Genomic DNA, 22,268 nt, shown 5'->3' with positions numbered 1-22,268 from the left:
TTGAACCAGTCATGTTCTACAATGTTTTGAGAGGCAGTGGATGCTCCATGGATTTCCAGGAAAAATCCATTTTTAAGACACAACTGACATCCCATTCCATGTTCTGCACCCTCAGGCCAGGTGATAGGAATTCTCTCTAAGAATATTTAGGGATTCCCAACAGTCTTTGCAGCTATAACACTGCCAACATTTGAGGTTTTTTATCCACTTTTAAGATGAGAAAAATACCAAAATACCATGGGATGTGCATGGAGAAGGTGGATTAAATTTTACAGTGAAAACGTTGAATGTGGCAGAGCTGGGTTAAGGGTTGGGCTCGATGATTTTGGAGGTTTTTTCCCAAACTTACTGATTCCATGATACAATTTCATGATAAAATCCCATGATATCATTCTGGAAAAAGAATCAGTTTGTATTTTCACACCAAAAAAACCAGAAAATAAAAGAAAGAAAAAAGCTAAACACGAGACTTGCAGCTTGCACCAACTGTTCTTGCAGGTCTGCCCAGTCCATTAAAGGAGGTAATTGAATCAGTTTGCGTTTTCTGGGTAAAATCTCATTCACAGCAATGTTATTGCCRACCATCTAAATAGCAAATAGTGCTGATGCTGTCCAGATGAGGTTGTGCTTGCCCAGGGCTGTGATTGTGGCTCTGGCAGAGGCAGCAGGAGTTAAGGAGGTTATCAGGGCCCCATTAATGTCACGGCAGCTCCGTAATTGAGCCCTTTACGCCCAGGCTCAGGCCCCGCTAATGGGAYGCTTTAGGGTTTTTCTTTGGTGGCRGCCCCATGTAATCACCCCCAGCAGCTGAACGGGGACATTGATCTGCTGGGGAGCACGGCTGGGTTCAGCAGAGGCTGAGTCCTGCAATAAAATGTCAATAAATGGGCAGCTGAAGGGTCCAGAGGGGGCACACTGGAAAGGGCACCGGGCATGGGGTCCCACCATAGAAACGATGGGAGCAAGGGTGGGAAGGAAGGTTTTTAAAGTCACCCCAGACTGCAGGGAAACCTGGAATGGCACAAACCAAAAGATAACAGTGAGATTGATTAAAATAATGTATTTGTCATGATGTTGACACAGGCTGCCCCTGGGAGTGTCCAAGGCCAGGCTGGACAGGGCTGGGAACAGCCTGGGACAGTGGGAGGTGTCCCTGCCATGGGATGGGATGGGATTTAAGGTTCCTTCCATCCCAAACCATCCTGGAATTCCACGTGCTCCTCCACAAGTGATTTCCTTTACCCCTTAGCTTTACTCAAACTTGAGAGCAGAAAATCCCAAAATGAATCCAGCACCTCTGCAAGCCAGGGATGTGCAGGAGCAAACCCAGAGTGCAGAGGGCTCATCCACGTGAGTGACAATCCCAGAGTGGCTGGGATGGAAGGGACATTGAACTCCATCCATTCCCACCCCCYTCCAGGGCCGGGATCCCTCCCACTGCCCCAAGCCCCATCCAATGGAATCACAATTCCCTCTTTTTTAGAGAGCCTCCTCACTACAAAATCATTCCCATCTCTCAGAGCAAACCCTCCAAAGGCTAAAGATCAGCAGCATAAAATGCTCAAAACCTTTGAGAAGCTGCTGTGATTAAATAGTTTTAGTGGATATTTTAAACATAAGGGGATAYACGATGGCTTAAACAAAGCAGCTCCGAAATCCTCAACAATAAATCACAGTGCAGCCCCAGAGAGGGGAAACAGAGATGCAGAGAGAGGGAGGATCTGCCATGAGAGCACCTGATGTGATTTTTCCCATCAGCTGTGCTCTGAAACGCTTCTTTTCCCTTTTTGAGGYGATCAATACAGGTGATGGGGCAAAGGACACAACTTTTCATTCCTGCTGCCTTTTACACCATTCCACCCTTTCCCATGGATCACAGAGCGATTCTTTAACGGGCTGGGGGCAGCACSGCTCAAATCATGGGATGCAGATTTAATTCAGTGTGAACTTGCCTTGCTTCACTTCTGGAAGAGTGTGCAAACTCACTGTGACAGATGTTTAACACCTGCTTTTCAAGAGTGTTATTTCAGCAGAAAACATTGTATAAAATCCTTCAAGTTACTACAGTTACCAAACACCCGAAGGAAAATTTTTTGAAAAATACATATGTTAAATATTCATCAAGGTGTGTACACAACAAAAAGGAAAAAAAAAAGGCTATTTTAATAGAATTTTTTCCTATTAGTCTCTTAAACACGAGGAGAAATGTTTCACTTATAAAAATATGTGGGGATCTTGTCTTTATCAACCTCTACGACATCCCACATTTGCAAAAGTGTGAGAACTCCCCTTAACCCACCCCAAAATCCCTGCCCACGACAGGCAGCAGGTTATTAAAAGCCCACCACAACCAAAAAAGTCCTTGCAAAGCCCCCTCCCCTCCGAGCTGAGATTTATTCACCGACACCTCATAATCATCCCTAAATCTAATGGGACACGAATGCATTTCATCACAGATGAAAATCTTCGGCGACTGCTCAAATGAAAATCAAGGAATTATTACAATCCCGTGGTTTGGCTTGCAGCAGGCATTAATCAGAAATCATAATAAATCCACACGGCACATTCAGCCAGCACATTAGTCAGGAGCTTTTGCATGATAACGACGTTGACTAATGGGCTCCGAGTTGGAAGGGTCAATCATAAACTCATCAAATGCTTCATTTAATTTCTTAATTTGGACAAACACGATTTGTTTATGGGAAGGATATCAGGTGTTGCTGAATGAATAATGGCTGTGGAACCAAAGTCCATTAATCAGYGCTTGATTACAAATGACTCGGAGATTGTTTGTTCTAATTTCATTCATTTGGGGCAACAAAGAGAACAYGGGTGAGAGAGAGCACTTGGCGAGAACGGCACGCTCCGCTCTCCGTGTTTAATAAAGTTGTGATAAATGGGCTTTCAATGGCTAAAACAAGGGGGTTATTGCCCATATTAAATACTGCCCCTGAAAATATTAATATTGAGGAGCTGCGAGAGGATGGAGTAGGCACGGAACAAGGTGGGGGTGACTCCTGGATTCGGAGTTGTGTGCTGGCATTCCAGGTGTTCCYGGAAGGAGGAAAAGCACAGAGCAGCARGGGTTTATCTGCATTTGCTGRGARATATTTAAGAAAATGATGAAATGATTYGGGTTGGAAGGGATYCTAAAGCTCACYCAGTGCCACCCCTGCCATGGCCATGGTCATCCCACTGTCCCMRGCTKSYYCMRSCCCMAWKKYCMRSCYKGSCYTGGGCACTGCCAGRGATCCAGGGCAYCCTGTGCCAGGGCTCACCACCCTTCCAGGGAATTATAATTATTTTAATCTAACTTAATCTATACATTCCTTTCAGCAAGATGATTCCAGCACATTTCCCATTCAGAAATTGGGAGATCCCAAACATGGGAACACCAATGTGAGCTCATCAGTGAGAGAAGATGGGAAATTTAAAGCCTTTTCTGRGCACTGATCCTATAAAATCCACCGCTGGAATTTCCATCCAGGTATAAAAACACTCTCCACTTTCACTCGTAGAAAATCTAAACATCCAAAGATGTGCAAGGGAAACTGCTGGAATAAAAAACTCTTGGACACCCATTTTTGGGAATGCTTGGATGGCCAGAGCCCAGAGAGGGCACTCGGACAGGGAGGAGTCTGTGACACATCAAGTAAAACRTGACAAATAAATATTTCCCCATCAATATTCAGAATATATTCAGAAATACCATTCCCCAAGAGAGCTGCAMACAACAAACGAGCCCCACGACCACATATGGTTTCCACAGCCAAACCAGGGGATAATTAAATTACAGCAAAGTTGCTAAATATGAATTGATATAAAACTTAAGCTAACTGAAAAATTGTCTTTGACTGCAGATCAATAGCAGGCCTGAAAGATTCATCTGCACATAATTAGCACYGAGATTTGCATCAAAATCCTCCATCCCATATGCTGCAATATTACTGAAGCCCATTAGTCACCACAGAAGCCTGAGATACTTTTGGTAGCACAAAAAAAAAAAAGGCCTTGGATAAAAATCTGACAGAAAAACCAGAAATTCTAAAAGCTTTAGAGCAATTTCTGAAGGCAATAAATGTTCATTAATTAATAAAGTTACTCTAAAGTCTGCTGCTAGGCTCTGGTTTGTATCATGACATCCCTACAACTGCTCATTGGCTCCTGACTCTAAAAACAAATCAATATTCTACAAAAATGGTTCAAAGCAAATTTTTTTGGTCTCTTATAAGAATCTAAAAGAGGTCCCTGAAGTGAACAGCTTTTAGAYACCAACACAATGATATGCATTGCARAAGTAATTATTTYGTTTCAAGCRCATTTTATTCTCTACCTACATTCAATTAAAATCCTGTATTTTTTCAGCAATCGTGAMCATTAGTTGTAGTTAATTATTTAATTAATTACTATTATTCAAATGTTTATTTGCTCATCAACAACACAAGCCAGCTGCACTTCAGAAATCCCCTACTTAGGAAAGACAAGCTTGTCAATATGTTAAAAAGGGCAATTATTTGGAGTAACAACTCTCTTTTCTTTGTCACTTTGTTGTTGCATTTAGTTGTCACTTTGTGTGCAGAAATGATTATTTTTTTAGAGCTCTAATGAGATGATGAAGCTTTGCCAAGAGCTCAAGGAATGGCTGAGCAAAACTATCTCTGTCCAGCGTGGATGTGACACTCACTGGTGTGGAGCTCAAACACTTCCTGCATTTTCTGAGATTCAGTCCTGAAACAGCTGAAATTCTCATAAAATACATAAAATTAAAAATATTCTAATGTAGATTATTCTAACATACATCTTGTTGATTTTTCAATTAATTGTTTGATTATTTTATTGCTCAGTTTTTTCAAATGTTCGAAATGCTGATGCTGTCACTGAAATGGGTTTTGACACCCAAATCTGCTGAGTGGGAATCAGCAGTTGACCCAAAAACTGGGTTCATTAACTCCATAATTAGATGAATTTCCTAAATTAGCTGGTTTGCAAGAGCAGGTTAAAGGAGGCGAGAAGGCTCCAGGGAGAGCTCAGAGCATTTTTTGGGGCCTGAAGCAGCTCCAGGAGAGCTGGAGAGGGACTGGGGACAAGGGATGGAGGGACAGGACACAGGGAATGGGGTCACACTGCCAGAGGRCAGGGATGGATGGGATTTTGGGCAGGAATTGTYCCCTCTGAGGCTGGACATTGGGGCTGGAGCAGCCTGGGACAGTGGGARRTGTCCCCATGRCAGGGGTGGRAWKRRWKGGRTTTAAGGTYCCTCCAACCCAAACCCTTGTGGGATTCTGGAATCTYGATGGCCCCACAGCAGAACACACAATGGTGATGTTGGAGCAATCCCAAGGCTCCTCCCAGGTGTAATTCCCATTTATTTTCCTTTGCCCCAGGGAACAGCACAAATTTCCCACACTGCTGAAGACTCAGTGGATGAAAATCCCTCTCCTTGCTGGGGCTTCAGAAAATGCTGCACAAAACACCTCCAGAACCCTCTGTASCACCTCCATCCACATTTCTCACAGAGGGAAAAGGCCATTCAAGGAAGACACCTTTGCTCTCCAAACTGAGATTTTTCTATCAATAAAATYCAACTTTACTTCAAATCCCAAGTGTCAATCAACACTATTCAAAACAACAGCTTGAAACGGATGAAAATAAGGATTTTATATTAGAAAATACCCACATAGCAACTAAATTCACCTATTTTTCAACATTCAGAGCTTTGAAGCTTGCTAAAAGTTCAGATTCTTGCGATTTCTGGCCCAAGCATTATTTTAAAAGCTGGTTTTAAATTTCCATGGAACGAGTGAAACCTTTTAAGCATTATTTCCTCCTGTGTGCACGTAGAGCAACACATGTTACCCACGCTTCTAAAATTCATTGCACAATTAGAAATTCAAATTGSAGTTTTCAGCGGGAAGAACACAAACGGCAAAACCCAAAGAAGARCATCATCAAAACGAGAAATCCATAAACATTTGATAAATTTGGCAGCTGAAAAGGAGCCCYGATAAAAGGAAATTTTTCATACTTGTTGCCACCTGCCCACCCGACTGCTTTGCATAGCCAGAAAAGAGAAAAACAGAGGCCAAGCTATTTAACTAAACAGTTTTTATGAAAGTGAAAGAAAAGCAAGAATCTATAAAGTAGCGAGTGATCCTATTAGTTCCACCAGACTAAAATCATACAGTCTACGTATGTGGTCCTTTCAGCCACATCTGTTATGAGCCATTTTGATACCCAAAAGCAAGGAATATTTGACCATATTCAKCAGGCACTGAGTGCAAATCAGGCTTTTTCTCATCAATAACTTGTGGTAGAATGGGCAGATTTAAAAAAAGGAGCAGCCAGAATTATAAAATATTTGGATTTACCACAGTTAAGGCCAAAGAATCATTTATTTCATGTTTTTTTTCTGGGAGGAATATGCAAAATGCAATTATGTACAGCATTAAAGGCAGCAATCTGACAGGATCATTCAAAGATAATGAGTTAAATATCCAATATCCAGAACTGGATCTGATAAATGTTAAATGCTTGGGATTTGTATTCCCCCATTTTCATCACCTCACGTTTGGTGCTGAAGTTTCTTTTAAATGAACTCGGGTGAGTTCTTTGCACAAAACGCCCTATTCTTGACTGCTCTTTCAGCCAGAGATTGAAATGCAGATCCCAAAAATACATCAGTCACTTATTTCAACTCTAGACCTTTGAAAATCCAGATCAATTGCCTTTTGTCGCCGTCTTTATATGCAGAGTAAGAAATTTCTGCTCAGCACCGTGGAAAAGCTCCCGGAGCCCTTTGGAGGAAGCAGCAACATCGATAGTTTGAAACGTCCGCGCGCTATTTCATAGGGATTTATCGACATTTTGGGAATATTCATCCATATTTTAATCTTGATGAGAAAGCACAGGTGCCGTATCATCGACAGCACGTACCGAGCAGCTTTCAAGTGCCGAGTTTAAGCTCGGGATTTAGGATTTGAAACAACTTTCCCCTAAAATCGGCGCCGGGAGCCACGTTTAACGCCAAGCCCCGGCTCTCTGGGATCTTCCCCGTCCCTCGGTAATGAAGTCTGGGAAAGGAATCACAGACACCCAAGTGGTTTGGCAACTGTAAGTGACAGAAGCCGAGCTAAATCCTCTGTTTACACTGGGGATTATCGGGGTGGATTGTGGTGGTCAGGGGACGCTGCTCCCCGTCCGCCCGTGGGGCAGCGCCACAAAGCCCCGGCCTGGTAGGAAGTGACCCAGAAAGAGCTGCCGAGCGGGGATTTACACAAAGCTCCCAACAAACCCCATAAAAAACCCCATCTGACCATGAAGTGGCCGGCCAGGCCTGCCAGGAGGGCTAATTACAGCCCTCCCGCGCCCGCCAACAAAGGCTGCGGGGCTTTAGCCCAGGGATGATCTGCTTTATACCGACTTGAGAGAGTCCATCTAGAGCCCCCGAAAGAAAGAGCTTTAGCTTGGGAATTCTCCCAAGGGACCAGGCATTGTGGCTCAGTCTGGAAGGCCCACATGGAACGCACTTCAGATGGGTTTAACCATCCCATCCTCTCCAAATTAACATTCAACTACTGCCTGCTAACATCTGCTGGCGCACGGCGCGCGGGGGAGGCTGCCAGGGGAGCCTTGCAGGGCGCCCTGGCACCTCCACACTCAAAAATCCCCTTCAATAAACTCTGCAAATATGAATTTATAGCTGGGACCGRCCACTTCTCAGCAATGGGGGGGTTTATGGATCAAAAATCAGTTGCCGCGTTAAAGAGTTTCAGTGCTGTCAGTATTGCCCTGCTTAATGAGATCAAAATACTGATATTAATCTAAACCCACCAAGGAAAAAAATATTTAACAAAGTCAGYATGAACACAGGATGTGGAGAAAAACCTTCCTGTCAGCACTGTATTACCTGAACGTAAAAATGGCCATCTTACCCTCCTCCCTCACAGACACAGGTGGATATTTTTAATTTTACCTGCTCTCATAATGAGAGACCAGAAGTCACAATTCCTATCTCCAAAATACACCAGGACAAAAAAAATCTGAATAATAAGTGGTAATAATAATACYTGTTGGTTTCAGAGAAAGCAGTTGCTATTTGTTAAAATAATATCTAAATTAAATTCTAAAAGCAGAATTTTCTCAAGATCCTAAATATCTCCATAAAGGAAATTTAAATAGGAAAATAAAGACATGAAGTTGAAGAAATTGCCCAGAGAAGCTGTGGACTCCCTGGSAGYRCCCAAGGCCAGGTTGGGTGGGGTTTGGAGCAGCCTGGGACAGTGGGAGGTGTCCCTGCCATGGCAGGGGTGGCACYGGRTGGGATTTATGGTCCCTTCCAACCCAAAGCATTCCCTGATTCCAGGCTGCCAGTGGGGATGGGGCAGGGAGGGACTGTCCCAAACATCCCCACGACCCTTGGTGGTGATTTGGAGCCCTGGGTTTGCCCAAAGCACGGAGCTTTAACCACGGGATCCACGGAGAACAAACACAGCTTTGACCCCACTCACTGGGGCTGGAGCGATTCCTGGGCAGTTCAGAACCAGAAATTCCCAGAATTCATTCCCAGGTTTGGGATGGAACCTGCACTGAGCCCTTCAACAACAGCTCTTCTCACCATTACTGAAGTACAGAGTTATTTAAATTACATTCAAATGAAGCATCACCACAGCAGCAACAACGAACCTGCGGACCCTGAGCTCCTCAAAAAGCTCCTGGCTAATGGCTCAGCACAAATTAATTATTATATTTGAAGATTAAAAGGTGGAAAAAAGTGCTGATTTTGAAAGGAGTAAACATAAAAAAATACATTGAAACAATATCAGAAGCATTTCCAACCTATTCCCACAGCAATTTAATACAAATTAAATGTAATTAATGATGCAGGACTTGGGGAAGAAGGTGGGGAATGATCTCATCAGTGCCTGGGATGACCAAGACTTAAATAAAGCCAGGGAGGAGCTTAATTCTGTATTTTGGATGGTAGGAGACACAGAGAGATTCAATCTCTTGTGTTCTTTATGAACAACTTGCAGCTTCAATCTGAGACCCAGCCCTCAACAGTGAATATTTAAATTGAACAATGTCACAGACCTTTGATAAGCTTTGGAAAATTTTGGAGCCCAGGTCATGATGCTACACAACCCCCAGTTATCTTCTGTACATTTCCCAGGTGTGAAATTAAAAAATGAGATGTGATCGATGGCAGCAGAATACACAAATTGTGCTTTTGAGGTCAGGGCTGTCACATCCATTTTATAATTACATGCTTCAAAGATTTATTAAAAGTTCTGGAGAACAAGGGATGTACTGGAAGAGAGATGATGCAGAAGGCTGGATGGATTTTAGAAAAAAAAATATAACAGCCATGTGAGGAGATTGCTCAGAACAGAGAGTAGAAAATGAAAAAAAAAAATGTACTGATTTAGAATAGTGTTAAAAAATAAAGAGGAAAAAATAAAACAAAACCAAATCTCTGAGAGCACAGAATAAAGCCTCAGTAGCAGCAGCAGCCAGAGGACAAAGGTGTGAGGTTTTTGTGTAAAAATGGACTTATTTTTTTTTCCTTAAAGGGCTTTTCTGAGTGCCAATGGTGATGCAAAGCAATTTCAGCTCAACCTGAAATTTCAGTGACAACGGGATCAGCATCGGCCAAACACAAACGGATCAAACCCCACCTGACCCCACAGAAATGAAGTGAATTTTGGAGATTGTCTTTTACTCACCAGCTGCCTCCAGCACCAGCTGCAGCCTGGCCTTGGCCTGTTCAGCAGGAGTCTGCAAGAGAGGAGWGATCAGCTCRTACCTGGATGGACATTGAACCCCCKGGGATCTGCCATTCYCAMCCACAGAATTCCCACCTCCACTGGKCCCTCKGCACCCAGAACAGCCACAGAAACCTCCAGAGAGGAGCCAGCACTGCCACAGAGAGGAACTGTCCAAGGAAGCTGCAGGACTGACCCAAAATCCATCCCCATGAGGTGCCTGTGGCACCACGACCAACCCATCCCAGCCCTGCGACCCCAACCCGGCTCCTGCTGACCCCACTGCACACAAACACAGCTCCACAATCCCCAAACTGCCTTTAACATGGGTCATATGGYGAGTTTTTCCCATTTTTCTCTCATCTGGGGTGATTTTCGCCCTCCTGAAGGTGTTGCTGCACATCTGGCCAGGGCCCCACTGTGCTGATGATCCCAATGATGCTGCTCTGTGCCCAAAGTTCCTGCCACCCCTCTCCATCTGCAGCCACAGCTAAATTGAGACACAAACCCATTTGTCACAGAGTTCAGAGTTGATTATTCCTGGAGAAGTTTGGGAGGTTTCTGCTCGGCGCTAAAAACAAAACCTGACGGGAATTTTTGGTGGCGTTTTACAGCTCAGGAAACTCTTCCTGAGATCCTGAACAGCTGCAAAAGGGAAATTGAAATGGGAAAATAAAGACGAGAAGTTGGGGCTGCCCCTGGATCCCTGGCAGTGCCCAAGGCCAGGTTGGACAGGGCTTGGAGCAGCCTGGGACAGTGGGAGGTGTCCCAGCCCATGGCAGGGGTGGCACTGGATGAGCTTTAAGGTCCTTTCCCACCCAAACCATGCCATRATTCCATAATTCCATGATTCCACGATTCCAGTCAGGCAAAACTCTTTGCCATGGATGTCCCAGCTGAGGGCCTCACCATCCTCATCTACACCCACGAATAGAGGCTGACAGTGACAGAACAATTCCATTTCCACTCCAAGAATTTACAGACTGCTCCTCCCATCACCATCCAGTAGGAAAGATTGCATTCAAATGCAATTCAAATGAAGATCTGTTTTTAGTTGCATAAAAATCAAATATTTTTAGTTCAGAATTTTTCTGTTTGCATAAAMCCAGAATTACCAGGCAGAATTTATTACTATAGCTGCTAAATGGATCCTACAACTAGGCCTGACCACTAATCCTGGTGGCAGCAAGAAAAATCTGGAGATTTATTGTAAATTATCATCTGATTTCTTCTYCTTGCCATGAACTAATAGTTGCAAGATGTTTTGGCATCTTAAACACGTCGTGGGAGGAAAGGAAGGAGAGGAAGGGAATGATCTGCTTTTTATCCAGAACCAACCTGCCCAGCTCCAGTTTCAGAGGAGCTTTACTTGGGTTTGTGGTTGCTCCATTCTGTGACAACTTTAAATTTAAAAAAACCCACCGGGACTGGTTGAGTTTGGCAAAATTCTGCAGGACAAGGAGAAAAGGAGAAGTGTTGGGTGTCAAACCCCTCCTGTGCCCACACCTGCACATCAACAGCTCGAGTCTCTGTGCACCCCATCCACCAGTTGGGCTCTGCCATCCCAGATTCCATTCCCTATTCCTACAGCAGTTACCCAGTTCAGATATTGAACAGAAATCCCAGATACCTCAGATATTGAACAGAAATCCCAGATATCTCAGATATTGAACAGAAATCCCAGATATCCCTGCATCTCCTCTTGATGGTCACACAATATCACCGTTCAGCACCAGCGACTGCAGAGAACATTCCACTGACTGATTTTAGGATATCCCTGTCCAGCACCACCACATCCACAAGAATTCCAYGAAAAATGCCAAGGCAGGCTCCAGAGGAGGAGAGAACCCAGAGCAGCTGCACAAGGGTCACCTCCAGCCCTGAACACGGAGCTCCACAGCAGCAGCAGCACCGACCCCGCTGCTCCGTGGAGCTCCACAGCTCCAAACGCCTTTTCCCACTCCCTGCACTGAGTGTGGATGTGTCTTGTTGGTTTAAGGTTGGGAAGACTCAAATTCCTCTTTCCCTCAGCGATATCCCACTGGGAACAGTCCAGGCAGCTGCYCTGGAGGCACCTTCCCCTCTGCCCTGGCTCGGGGTGTTAATTACTGCAGTTAATTGAGAACTCAGCACAGGCACCTYCTCACCGATCAATCCCCCCAAAGAAGGAGTGAAAGGAGGGTTCTGAAATAAAGGTGACTGGCCTGGCCCCAGAAAAACATCCCTCCAACTGCTGGAGGAGGCCAATACTGGGAGGAAAAACWGACAGAGAGGATTTCAGCTGAAAATCACAATTAGAGCCTGGAACGAGCCGGGAGCAACGTGTGAGAACAACCAGCTACCCAAGGTCAGTATTGATTTAGGGACCATTAAGTGAAAAATTCAGCAAGACCCTCAGGAAACTTCAAAATGGTGAAATGATTGGTGGAGGAAACATTACCAGAGTGATTTCGAGCAAAAGAAAGCCTTGTACTTTCCTTATGGTCAGAAGCGTAATACAGAAGGAAAAGAATTCAAAGGGAGTAAAAAAAAAATAGAATTATTTCTAGTACCAGCTGAAGGAGTCCACTGACCATAAAATCRGGAGAGGAATTCCCTAAAATTCCTTAACAAGCACTTGCAAAATGACTGGAGGTGTTTGGAGCATCCCCAGTGATGAATTTTACATGAGCCCAAAAGTGTCTGGGAGAGGCTGGAATCCAGCTCAGAAAATGATGATATTCCAGAGGATACCACCAGCCAGAAATATCCACAGGATTGATAAATGTTATTAATATTTTAAGGAAAAAAAAATGATTAAATGTATTCCATTTTTAATGGCAGTTGCAAATATTCCTAATTTTGGTTTCTTTGCAGTTCATTCACTGCATTCCATCACTGCTGCTTTCCTAAATAGTTATTTTTAATAATGTAGTTATTTTTAATAAAACTACACTAAACCAGCATCTCGTAACTTGAAATTTAGTGGGTTTTGGGTAAAAATCTCCCCAGATTTTTATCTACCTTTTACCACTTCTAAAATTCTGCTGCATTATGCTACAATGAAGTYGTGTGAGAATACAAAAATAGCAGGAGATAAATCCAGGTTCTGAAATGAAAATTTTTAATTAACACATCTTAAATGCTTTGGAAACAGCTCCAGCCAAGGATGGACTGGCTGAAAAAACAGGAGCACAACCAACAGGTAACAGRGATTAGTTAATTCCAGRAGGAGTTAATCCTTGAATTACTGTSTTTTCTACCACAAAAAAAGGAGTTTTCTCTAAATACATTTTTCAGAAAAATCTGAATCTTTGCATTGAAATGCAGCAATTAAAAAATAATAGAAAATAAACCCCGTTTTGAAAATGAAAAGCCTTTAAAATATCATGAGGATCTAGGAAACTCTAAATTAGCAATGCTTCAAAATGTCATATTCTACCCCAAATCCTGCCTGATTACCCAGGAATTAATCTGAACTTAATCAAGATTAGATACTTTGAATAAAAATGCATTTTCTCATTGCTCTCAGATTCAATGATCACCTCGCCCCCCCGCACCATTTTCGGGATGTCACAGATTTGCCATTCCAACTTTTTAAAAAATCACTTGTGCTTCKTGCTTTTGGCTGCTTCTTTTGACAAATAAACACCACATAAAATGTGCAGGGCACAACGTAATTATTCTGAGGAGCACCTGCATAAAATCAGGGTGCAGAGATTTGTATTTTAGGTGCAGACTGCAGATAGTTGGGCAAATTTATGCTCCATCCCGGTATTGTGCCAAGATCCCTCTCCAGGATATGCAATAAAATATATTCCTATCTAAAATCACCACACAAAATCCCCAAAAGAAGAGGAGAAAGACCCCCCCAAAAAGATGAATTCAATGGTGGCCTYGATAATTAGATGAATAATTAATTACATTTCTGCCAAAGTGTTTGTTTGCTGCAGAAAACCCTCCCRGGAAATGCATTTAAACTTGGGGACAGCCAAGCAGCCACTGCCCTCCATAAAGTTCCTTTATATATTTTTCCACAATATGCACAAAACCGGAATATGAAATCAGAAACATTTTACACATTCTCATACTTCAGAGAGCACTAACAGCATTTTACTCGTCGAAAGCACTTTATCTTCATGTCTCTATGAGGCAGAGTTGGTGCATAATAATGTAATTTATATTGCCTAAATGTTATTTTGGGAGCATTGCATCATTTCTCAAACTTCATGACCTTTACAATTTTCTAAACTTTTATTTCCCTCATTATTCTGAACAGATTTCATTACATATTTTGAATGTAAACAACCCTGAATAATGATGGCCCCCATTACGTATGTACAGCTCTGACAATCGCGCGCGGGGCCGAGATGGAAACCCAGTGCATTAATTTACCTCTCATCTGCCGTAACTGCACTCCCATAAAAAGTTTTATACTCAACTCACATAAATCACGGGGAAGAAAAATGAGAAAATCTGGTGGCTAACTCATCTTCCACCATTCTGCGAAAATGAAATTCACTGAAATACCTATCAAAACTGCAATCATCAAGAGATAATGTCTTCTTAGGTCTATCTGCACTTTCCGATTTAATTTCCTCCATGCCCTTGACATCCACAGATACCATTAAGATTAAGAGCAGAGAGTAACTGAGCAGTTCTCGGATTTTGATATATGGGGCCCAGGCACTAAATGTAATATCATCATTTGAAAATTAATGCAATATTTCTTTTGTTAGTTTTTCCACGCGGAAAGSGGGCTCGACGCTCGGGGTTCTCGGCGGTAATTTCGCCGTCACGACGCTGCCGCGCAATTACGAGGAGACGCGCGCCCGGTCAGAGGTCACCCAAATTACTCCATCATTTAATGAGCACCGAGATCAAACCCCGGCGCACTGTTGCTGCCGAGAGACGCCTCGCAGCCTGCTACATCAAATCTGATGGAATCATTAGAGTAATAAGCAGGAAAATCTGTTTGCAGATTAACCTCTGGTTTCATGCTGCTTTCATCTAATGGGGCGCYGCGGAAATCTTGTCGGCTTTTCATCAGGCGCGATCAAATTACGGGAATTGCGAACAAACCGCCGGCGCGATTGGAAACAACACCCGCACGTGCCGGGGCTCTGGCGCAGATGCCAGGGAAAATCACGCTCTTTATATTTTACGGCGTTATTTACTCCGTCTGATCAGCGCTCCCATCCGTCTGCCGAGCCCCAGCTTCAAATTTACGGCGGAAAACGGGAGTKGGAGAATTGATGGAGTAAATATGAGCAGGGGGATGAAGGGAGAGCGGGAGGGAGGCAAAGAGGGCACGGGGATGAAGGGTCCTGCACAGCCAGGGTAGGGGAGGCACCTCATGGGAAATGGGAGTGACCAAGGTTTAGTTTTTAATAAACACACAAGGACACGAATGGCCTGGTTTATGGGGAGTGGCTCTGGCTGCAGGGAAATGGGAAGTGATGGGGAAAACTCGGGGCCATGGAAAACCTCAGGAGAACTGATTTTAGGGTTTTACACTGGGAACAACTCGTTGAACAATATGTACTGACCTTAAAGTGAGACCACCCCTTATTAATTAATGAGTGATGAAAACAGAGTGGTTTTGTCATTAATTCATGGAATGATTGGGGTTCCAAGGACATGGAAGATGATCCAGATCACTGTGCCACAAGTGAAATTACATCAAATTACAGCGAATATTATTTATAAAACCTTATCAGGGACCCCAGAACCACTGGGGCTGGAAAAGCCTTCCAAGCCAAGAGCCCAACCATTAACCCATCACTGACCACGGTCCCAGGTCCACATCCCCCGGGCTCTGGAACCCCTCCAGGGATGGGGACTCCACCCCTGCCCTGCTCCAGTGCTTGGCCACCCTTTCCATGAAGGAATTTTCCCCAGTATCCAACCAAAATTTTCCCTGAGGTCATTTCCTCTCACCCACTTTGCAAGCAGGTGAACAGAAAAGATCCTTTTTAACAAAGTTCAATCAATCCTATGTTCTGGATACCTGAGAAGTGTGAGCATCCAGATGTGAGGCTCAGGAACGTGCCCCATCCCTGCTCTCYGGCATGTTTTTAATCAGGAATAACAAACCCCACAATTATGGGAAGGCAATAAACCATTTCACACACTGATAACCACATTTCTCAGTGTGGTGGCAAGAACACGATGACAACTCCCATCTCTATTCCATATGCAGATAAAATTGATGTTTAAGTTAATTAATTTTTTTAAATGGACATAAAATATTATTTCCTTTTCACCTAACGTTCATTTTTCAGGAATGAACACCAGGGTCTCCAGGTCCCCTGTGTCCTTATGAACCCTGGGACACTGCCACGCTTTGGGCTGTAACCTCACACTGTCAATAACATTTTGGGCTCAATGCAACAAAACCAGACAAAATCCAACTGCAGAATTCAATGTTTGTCTACAAAAATACCAATATTTACCGTCTAAACAGCAGGATTAAATACTAATCAGTTACAAATAATAATTTGTCAGCACAACTAATATTTAACACTATTTTATAAAAGGGCGCCACCTGATTATTTCTACAAATTCTTAAAATTTTTTAAAACTTCCAAAAGATGAGTTATTTCATTATAACCTTGCCAAAAGTACCTCAGCAGTGGCTGTGCTCTCACACCTCCCACTCCATAAGGAATCTCCTATGTGTCCATCACATTCYAGGAAGGAGAACATCAAGCACACTCAAGTTTCAYGTTCAAGCACCAAACTAAAGGTCAKGCATGAAAATTGTAACTCCCAAAGAACACCAGAGTGRTTTTCCTMAGGGAATTMTTCCAGGTTTRATAATTWGAACATGTGAGATAAAATTCTATTWWAAAAAATKGTGAAAAATCTGATTYTTAAATAAATTTCAATAGAGGAAAATCCCAACCTTTCATTCAGCCTGGCACTTCCTCTGTAGGAGACAATTCGAGCCTGCAGAATATAATTGACCAGCATGGAATTTTGCCAGGACAGCAAGATAAACATAATTACTCATCTTAAGAGCGTTAATTAATTGTTTGTGAACACCAATAATTGGCTGCTTGGTTTGCAGCTCGTTAGGAAGCCGAGGACTCTGTCAGACACTGAGGAGCAGAGAGAGGAGACCCCACAGGTCAGAAACTCAGCCAGGGTCAGGGAGGGGCAGCACTGCATCCAAACCCAGGGAAAMCAGCCAGGGAATAAACAGGACATTTCATTAAAATAAACACTTCAGAAAACATCAACACCTCCTGAAGGAGCAGGGTTGGGGGTTTTTTGGGTGACCAGATGGAAGAAAGATGTGGATCTTAAACCCATCCAGTGCCACCCCTGCCATGGCAGGGACACCTCCCACTGTCCCAGGCTGCTCCAGCCCCAATGTCCAGCCTGGCCTTGGGCACTGCCAGGGATCCAGGGGCAGCYACAGCTGCTCTGGGAATTCTATTCCAGGCCCTCCCCACCCTCCCAGGGAACAACAATTCCTYCCCAAGATCCCATCTAAACCAACTCCCTTTCAGTTTGAAGCCATTCCCCCTTGTTCTGTCAGTCCTGACTCTTGTAAATCACAAATTGTAAAACACCCTTTTTTTACAGAAGGGGCTCAGTAACAGATAATCAAATCAGCAAAAAGATCCTCCCCTTAAGGTGGGAATAACTTCCTTACAAGCATTGGGAGAAGCAGGAATTAAACCAACGGAAATGGAATTTTGTGGTTTCAATCTTTCGAGGAATATCCCATTAAGTTATTGGAGTTCAAAAGGCCTTTATGAACAAAATGCTGAGATATGGAAGTTTCCAGCATAAAGATTCCTCCCTGTGGGTGCCCTGGGAAACAGTTGGTTTCCTGAGCACCCATTCCCAGGATTTTTGAAGATCAGATGGAAAAGGGAAAAAAGTCTCAAACCTGGAGGTTTCTGACAGATCTTYGAGGGAAACATTCCCTGTCCATGGCAGGGGGTGGAATRAGAGATCATTACAATMCCTTCCAAGGGATCTTTAAGGGCCCTTCCTGCCCAGTTTGGGATTCTAAATACAAAGCAGCCCATTTATTTAATGAGAGCATCATTTATTCCAAATTCCTGAAGCAGCAAACGAGAGGAATTTCCCAATTGCTCAAAGAACTCTGCTGATTCCCAATGTCAGGGGAACATTCCAATGGGCACCTTTGGAAAGGGGAGCTCCTGACAACTGTGCCAGGGTACCCATCCTGCTGGGATATCCATCCTGCCAGGAAATCCATCCATCCCATTGGGATACCCATCCCAACCCGCCAGGACATCCATCTATCCCAGATATCCGTCCCATTGCATCCCATCCCATGGATCCCATCCCATCCCATGGATCCCATCCCATCCCATGGATCCCATCCCATCCCATGGATCCCATCCCATGGATCCCATCCCATGGCATGGATCCCATCCCATCATCCACTCCACTGGGATGTCCATCCATCCCTCTGGAAGATCCATCCCATCCCACTGGGACACCCATCCATCCCACCAGGAGATCCATCCTTTCCATCCCATTCCACTCCAAGCAGATAWGGGAACCTCAGCTCCTACAAATTCCCCTTCCCAAATGATTCCCAAGTGGGAAACACGAGGAAAGCAAATTTTCCCAATGCGATTTCACAGACCAGCAGAGATGATTTAGACATTCCCTGTAAAATGGAACACTTCTCAGGATAGCTGTGCCATTAGAGAATATTTCAATGTACTAGGATTTAATAATCCCTTTAAATGAACTATTTAATGTTCCACTGATTGCTGGTACCAATGTGTAAGCTTCAACCAGCTTCTGACTGGGGACAAGATTTTATTTTCTYCAGTTTTGATCAACTGAGGAGTTTTTCACGCTAAGCCTGGCTCACCATCACTTGTGGCTTTCATATGTTTACTTAAACCAGAAATATTTTGCACCTCAATTATTATTTTCCACCGCAGCCCTGAATGGAATTTAAGTCGATCCATTATTCATAAAGCAAAGACAAGAGAAAACACAAAGCTGTGCACTCCTTTCAAAGCCTCCAAATGACTCAAACACACCATATTTATGCATGAAATATTTGATTGTGTCCCTGTCCCCTTTTTTTTTAATTTTTTTAATCACAAGTTTGTTGTTTTCAGATCAGGATATGCCAAAAATCCGACACCAAACAATTTTTGTTTATAATTAAGGCAATCATCAATCCGAGGATTGTAGTCCAGTTTATTTCATCTCTACATCAAAAAAAWGTAATTTAAAAAAATTAAAACTCCCTTGAAATGGGGAGATAAATGAAAATGTGAGTGCCTTCACATAATAACAGTACCCTGACCCTCTGGGAAATGGTTGACTTTCTCAATTCAAGGTATTCAAAGCTCATTCAAAAGTGTTCATTTGGAATGCAGATATCAAAGATGATGCAAATGTTCAAGAGAAAATTAAAACTTACCAGATGTTCTAATCCAGCTTTGATGTTTGCAGAGTCCCTGTAAGAGAAGAACAAAAGTTCTAAACAGTTGCTAAACCCTTGTCTGCAACAATTTCTGTTTAACTCCGAAATGGCAAAGCTGGGTCATTTCTGCAGTGTAAAATTGTTATTTTTAATACAAATATTTACCTGTGACACCTAAAAAATATTGATTATCCCAATGCACAATGACAGAATTAAACCCTTGAATATCACCTGGCCTGAAATTGCTGTGAGCTGCAGCAATGCCACCAGATACACATTGAAAATCAACATTTTTAACCTCATTATGCCTCTATTTACCCTGGGAATAATCAGCCAGGCCAGAGTATGGGACTGGTTAACAAACCCAGTTTTGGTGGCTCCTGGTTCTGCTTTGCCACCACTTCCACCATGGAATTTCAGGTGATGGAGAGAAGGAATTGTGATTAATTCCAYGGTCAGCCATGCTGGAACTTGGCATTTAATTCCTGAAAGCTGCAAAAAACCCAAATGTACACAGAGAAAATGGGAAGAATTTAACCCAATGGCAGCTCAAAAAAAAAGACCAAACTATCCAAGCAAAAACATCAAAAAACAAGAATTCAGAGGGAAAATTAATCCTAACACATCCTGCTAAGGAAAAAAAAAGATTAAATCCAATGGGAAACAAATKAAAAATTCCCCAAATCCCAACCCACTGAACAAGGTGATGGCTCCTGCTCCCATCAGCTCCAGGTTCTGCCTAATTCCAACATCACCTCTTGGAAGATGGGTCATTCCCGTGGCAAAGGAGGAACCAGCCTGAGGATTTCAGAGAATCAGTTGATACCACAATATCTAAAATTACAAATACTGTATTTATTAACACTAAAATTAYCATTTACTTATCACTTCCTACAGCTTTTCCAAAAATCGACCGTGCAGGGGTAGAACTGGATGGGATTTATCCAGTCCATCCCTTCCAACYCAACCATCCCACGATTCCAGGATCTGTTTTTTTGGTCTTTAAGGATGGAATTGCCAGGTCAGGGCAGGGAGGAGCTCCCAGGTCCAGCCCATCCCTGCYCTCAATATCTGTGCCCCTCCCCGGCCCCGTGCTGAAAGCAGCCTTAATTCAATTGCTGGACTCCAAACTGATAAAAAAGGTCCTGAAGTGGAAAATGTGCCGAGATTATTGGCAAATGAATAAAGATTTGTATCGAACCAACACACGGGAGCGGGGCAGGCTTTGGGGGGGCTTTTTTTTTTTAATCATCCCCKGTCTGAAACCTTCTGGGAACAGAGAGTTTCCCTTCCCCTCCCGCAGCACATCGATCCCCGAATTAGGCTGCAATATTAAATAATTAATATACTCGCCRTGATTGATGCTTTGCATTAGTTGAATATTAGGTTATCAATCAAAATCCACTTGGTTTAATGCAATAATATTGAAAAAGTGTCACGGGCTGTTGAGCCAATTTGGAGTTGAGGCAGCCCAGACAGGGATCTCGGTGTAAGGGCAGCCCTAAAGCAGGAACAGCCATGAGGAAAAAACGTTATCAGAGGAGCAGGACAGGGCTGAGCTGGTCCTAAATAAACCTGGGGCTCTGTCACTTCCAATGAGAGCTTGGGCCCAGCCCTGGGCATCCATCAGCCATCCTGGCAGGGCTTTGCCTTTCACTCACCCAATAGATTATAGGGCAGATCTTACACAATTATGGTCTGGATTCTGCTCTGTGTTATATTACATTGTACATGTAATATGTTCTGTCATTACTGTCTGCTTATGTGAGTATATATAATAATTACATATTTAAAACACAATTTATAATCTATAAATTAGTTTTATATTCATAATTTTTTACAATAATTCCATATTTAAATTATATTCATTTATTATATCATTCTTTATTCTATTTTATAGTGTATATTGTATATTTTATAGAATTTTATGTAATCTTTATTGTTATCATTTCTTATACTATTAATTATATTAATATATTAATGGCTTATTATAATACCTAAATTATATTCGTTTAAACAATATGATTTATATCATAAATTATCCAAATCACACTCCCATCAATGCCACATTTCCTGTGTTGTTTCGGGCAAATCAGAGCCACGGGCACAGCTCAGCTACCCCCACAGCCTCGAGTGGCTGAAGAAGTTTAAATCATGAAACACCACAAATAAAAGCCAGGAGCAGCTTTGTGCTCATCCAACATCCCAATGCTCATGTAAAATAAACCCTCAAGTTGTATTAATTTGATACTATTACCAGGAAATTAATTATATTTTACTGCATTTTTCACCCCAGAGTTCCCAAAAAGGCCCAGATTTGCCTTCCTTATCATCTCCAGGGCAGTACCTTAATTCYTYTGGTTYGYTAGGYAAATTCGATTTTATTYCTGAGTTTTCCYTTTTTCCACCAGAGAAGCTCTGGARTGGTTTMCCCACTKTAGTCAAGAATTTGCTGTAAAACACAACTTGACTTGCACCTATTTAAAATCTAAACCCAGTAAATACAACACTCACACTCATCCAAATGTTTCAGCAATGCCAGGGAAAAAAAATTCCAGCTCCATTTGAATCCTGGTCATGAGGGAGATGAAGCAACAAGCTGGGAATTCAATTAGGGATTTCAATTAGGTGGCACCAGATGAGCTTTAAGGTCCCTTCCAACCCAAACCATTCTGGAATCTCCAGGTTTTGCCAGTTTGGGATTGCTCAATCCCACAGTAACTAATGGAGGTGGTGAGAACTTCCCCTCCCAGYAAATTAAATTAAAAATATTCCCTAGCATTTGCTGGAAATAATCATTTTAACCTGGAATATATTCACGTTCCTAAAAATACTCCCCGTATTGAACTAACTATTAATCAAGGGAGCTGAAAAATGTGCACTCATGGAGACTTCAGGTCAGGTGTGAAATCCCATAAATTACAAGAGAACCACCCAAAATCTCCCAGTTTTGTTTCACAGAGGCTACAGGTGTGAAAATCCCACAAACAACCAAAGCTGATTTCTCTGTTCTGGCTGCTTAAAGCCACTCCTCAGCCCAACCTGGCCACTCCAAGGACATCGTAATGTGCAAGTCCTGGGAGTTTTCCTTC

At 42.9% G+C, this 22,268-nt stretch overlaps 1 protein-coding gene across 1 annotated transcript in view; it reads right to left on the bottom strand.

Moving 5' to 3' along the window:
* Positions 1-22,268, bottom strand: part of RSRC1 (arginine and serine rich coiled-coil 1) — a 79,807-nt gene that overhangs the window by 26,071 nt on the left and 31,468 nt on the right. The window contains exons 4-5 of the mRNA XM_057383805.1: positions 19,174-19,210; positions 9,723-9,774 (exon numbers count right to left, since the gene is read on the bottom strand). Coding sequence (XP_057239788.1) covers positions 9,723-9,774; positions 19,174-19,210 — 89 coding nt within the window. The remainder of the gene's footprint in view (positions 1-9,722; positions 9,775-19,173; positions 19,211-22,268) is intronic.

This window comes from Malurus melanocephalus, unplaced genomic scaffold (genome assembly GCF_030028575.1).
Source record: "Malurus melanocephalus ecotype Western Australia unplaced genomic scaffold, MMel_1.1 scaffold_660, whole genome shotgun sequence".
NCBI classification, from domain to species: domain Eukaryota; kingdom Metazoa; phylum Chordata; class Aves; order Passeriformes; family Maluridae; genus Malurus; species Malurus melanocephalus.
Note: the sequence above shows the minus strand (reverse complement) of the source record. Positions and strands in the feature narration are given on the sequence as shown.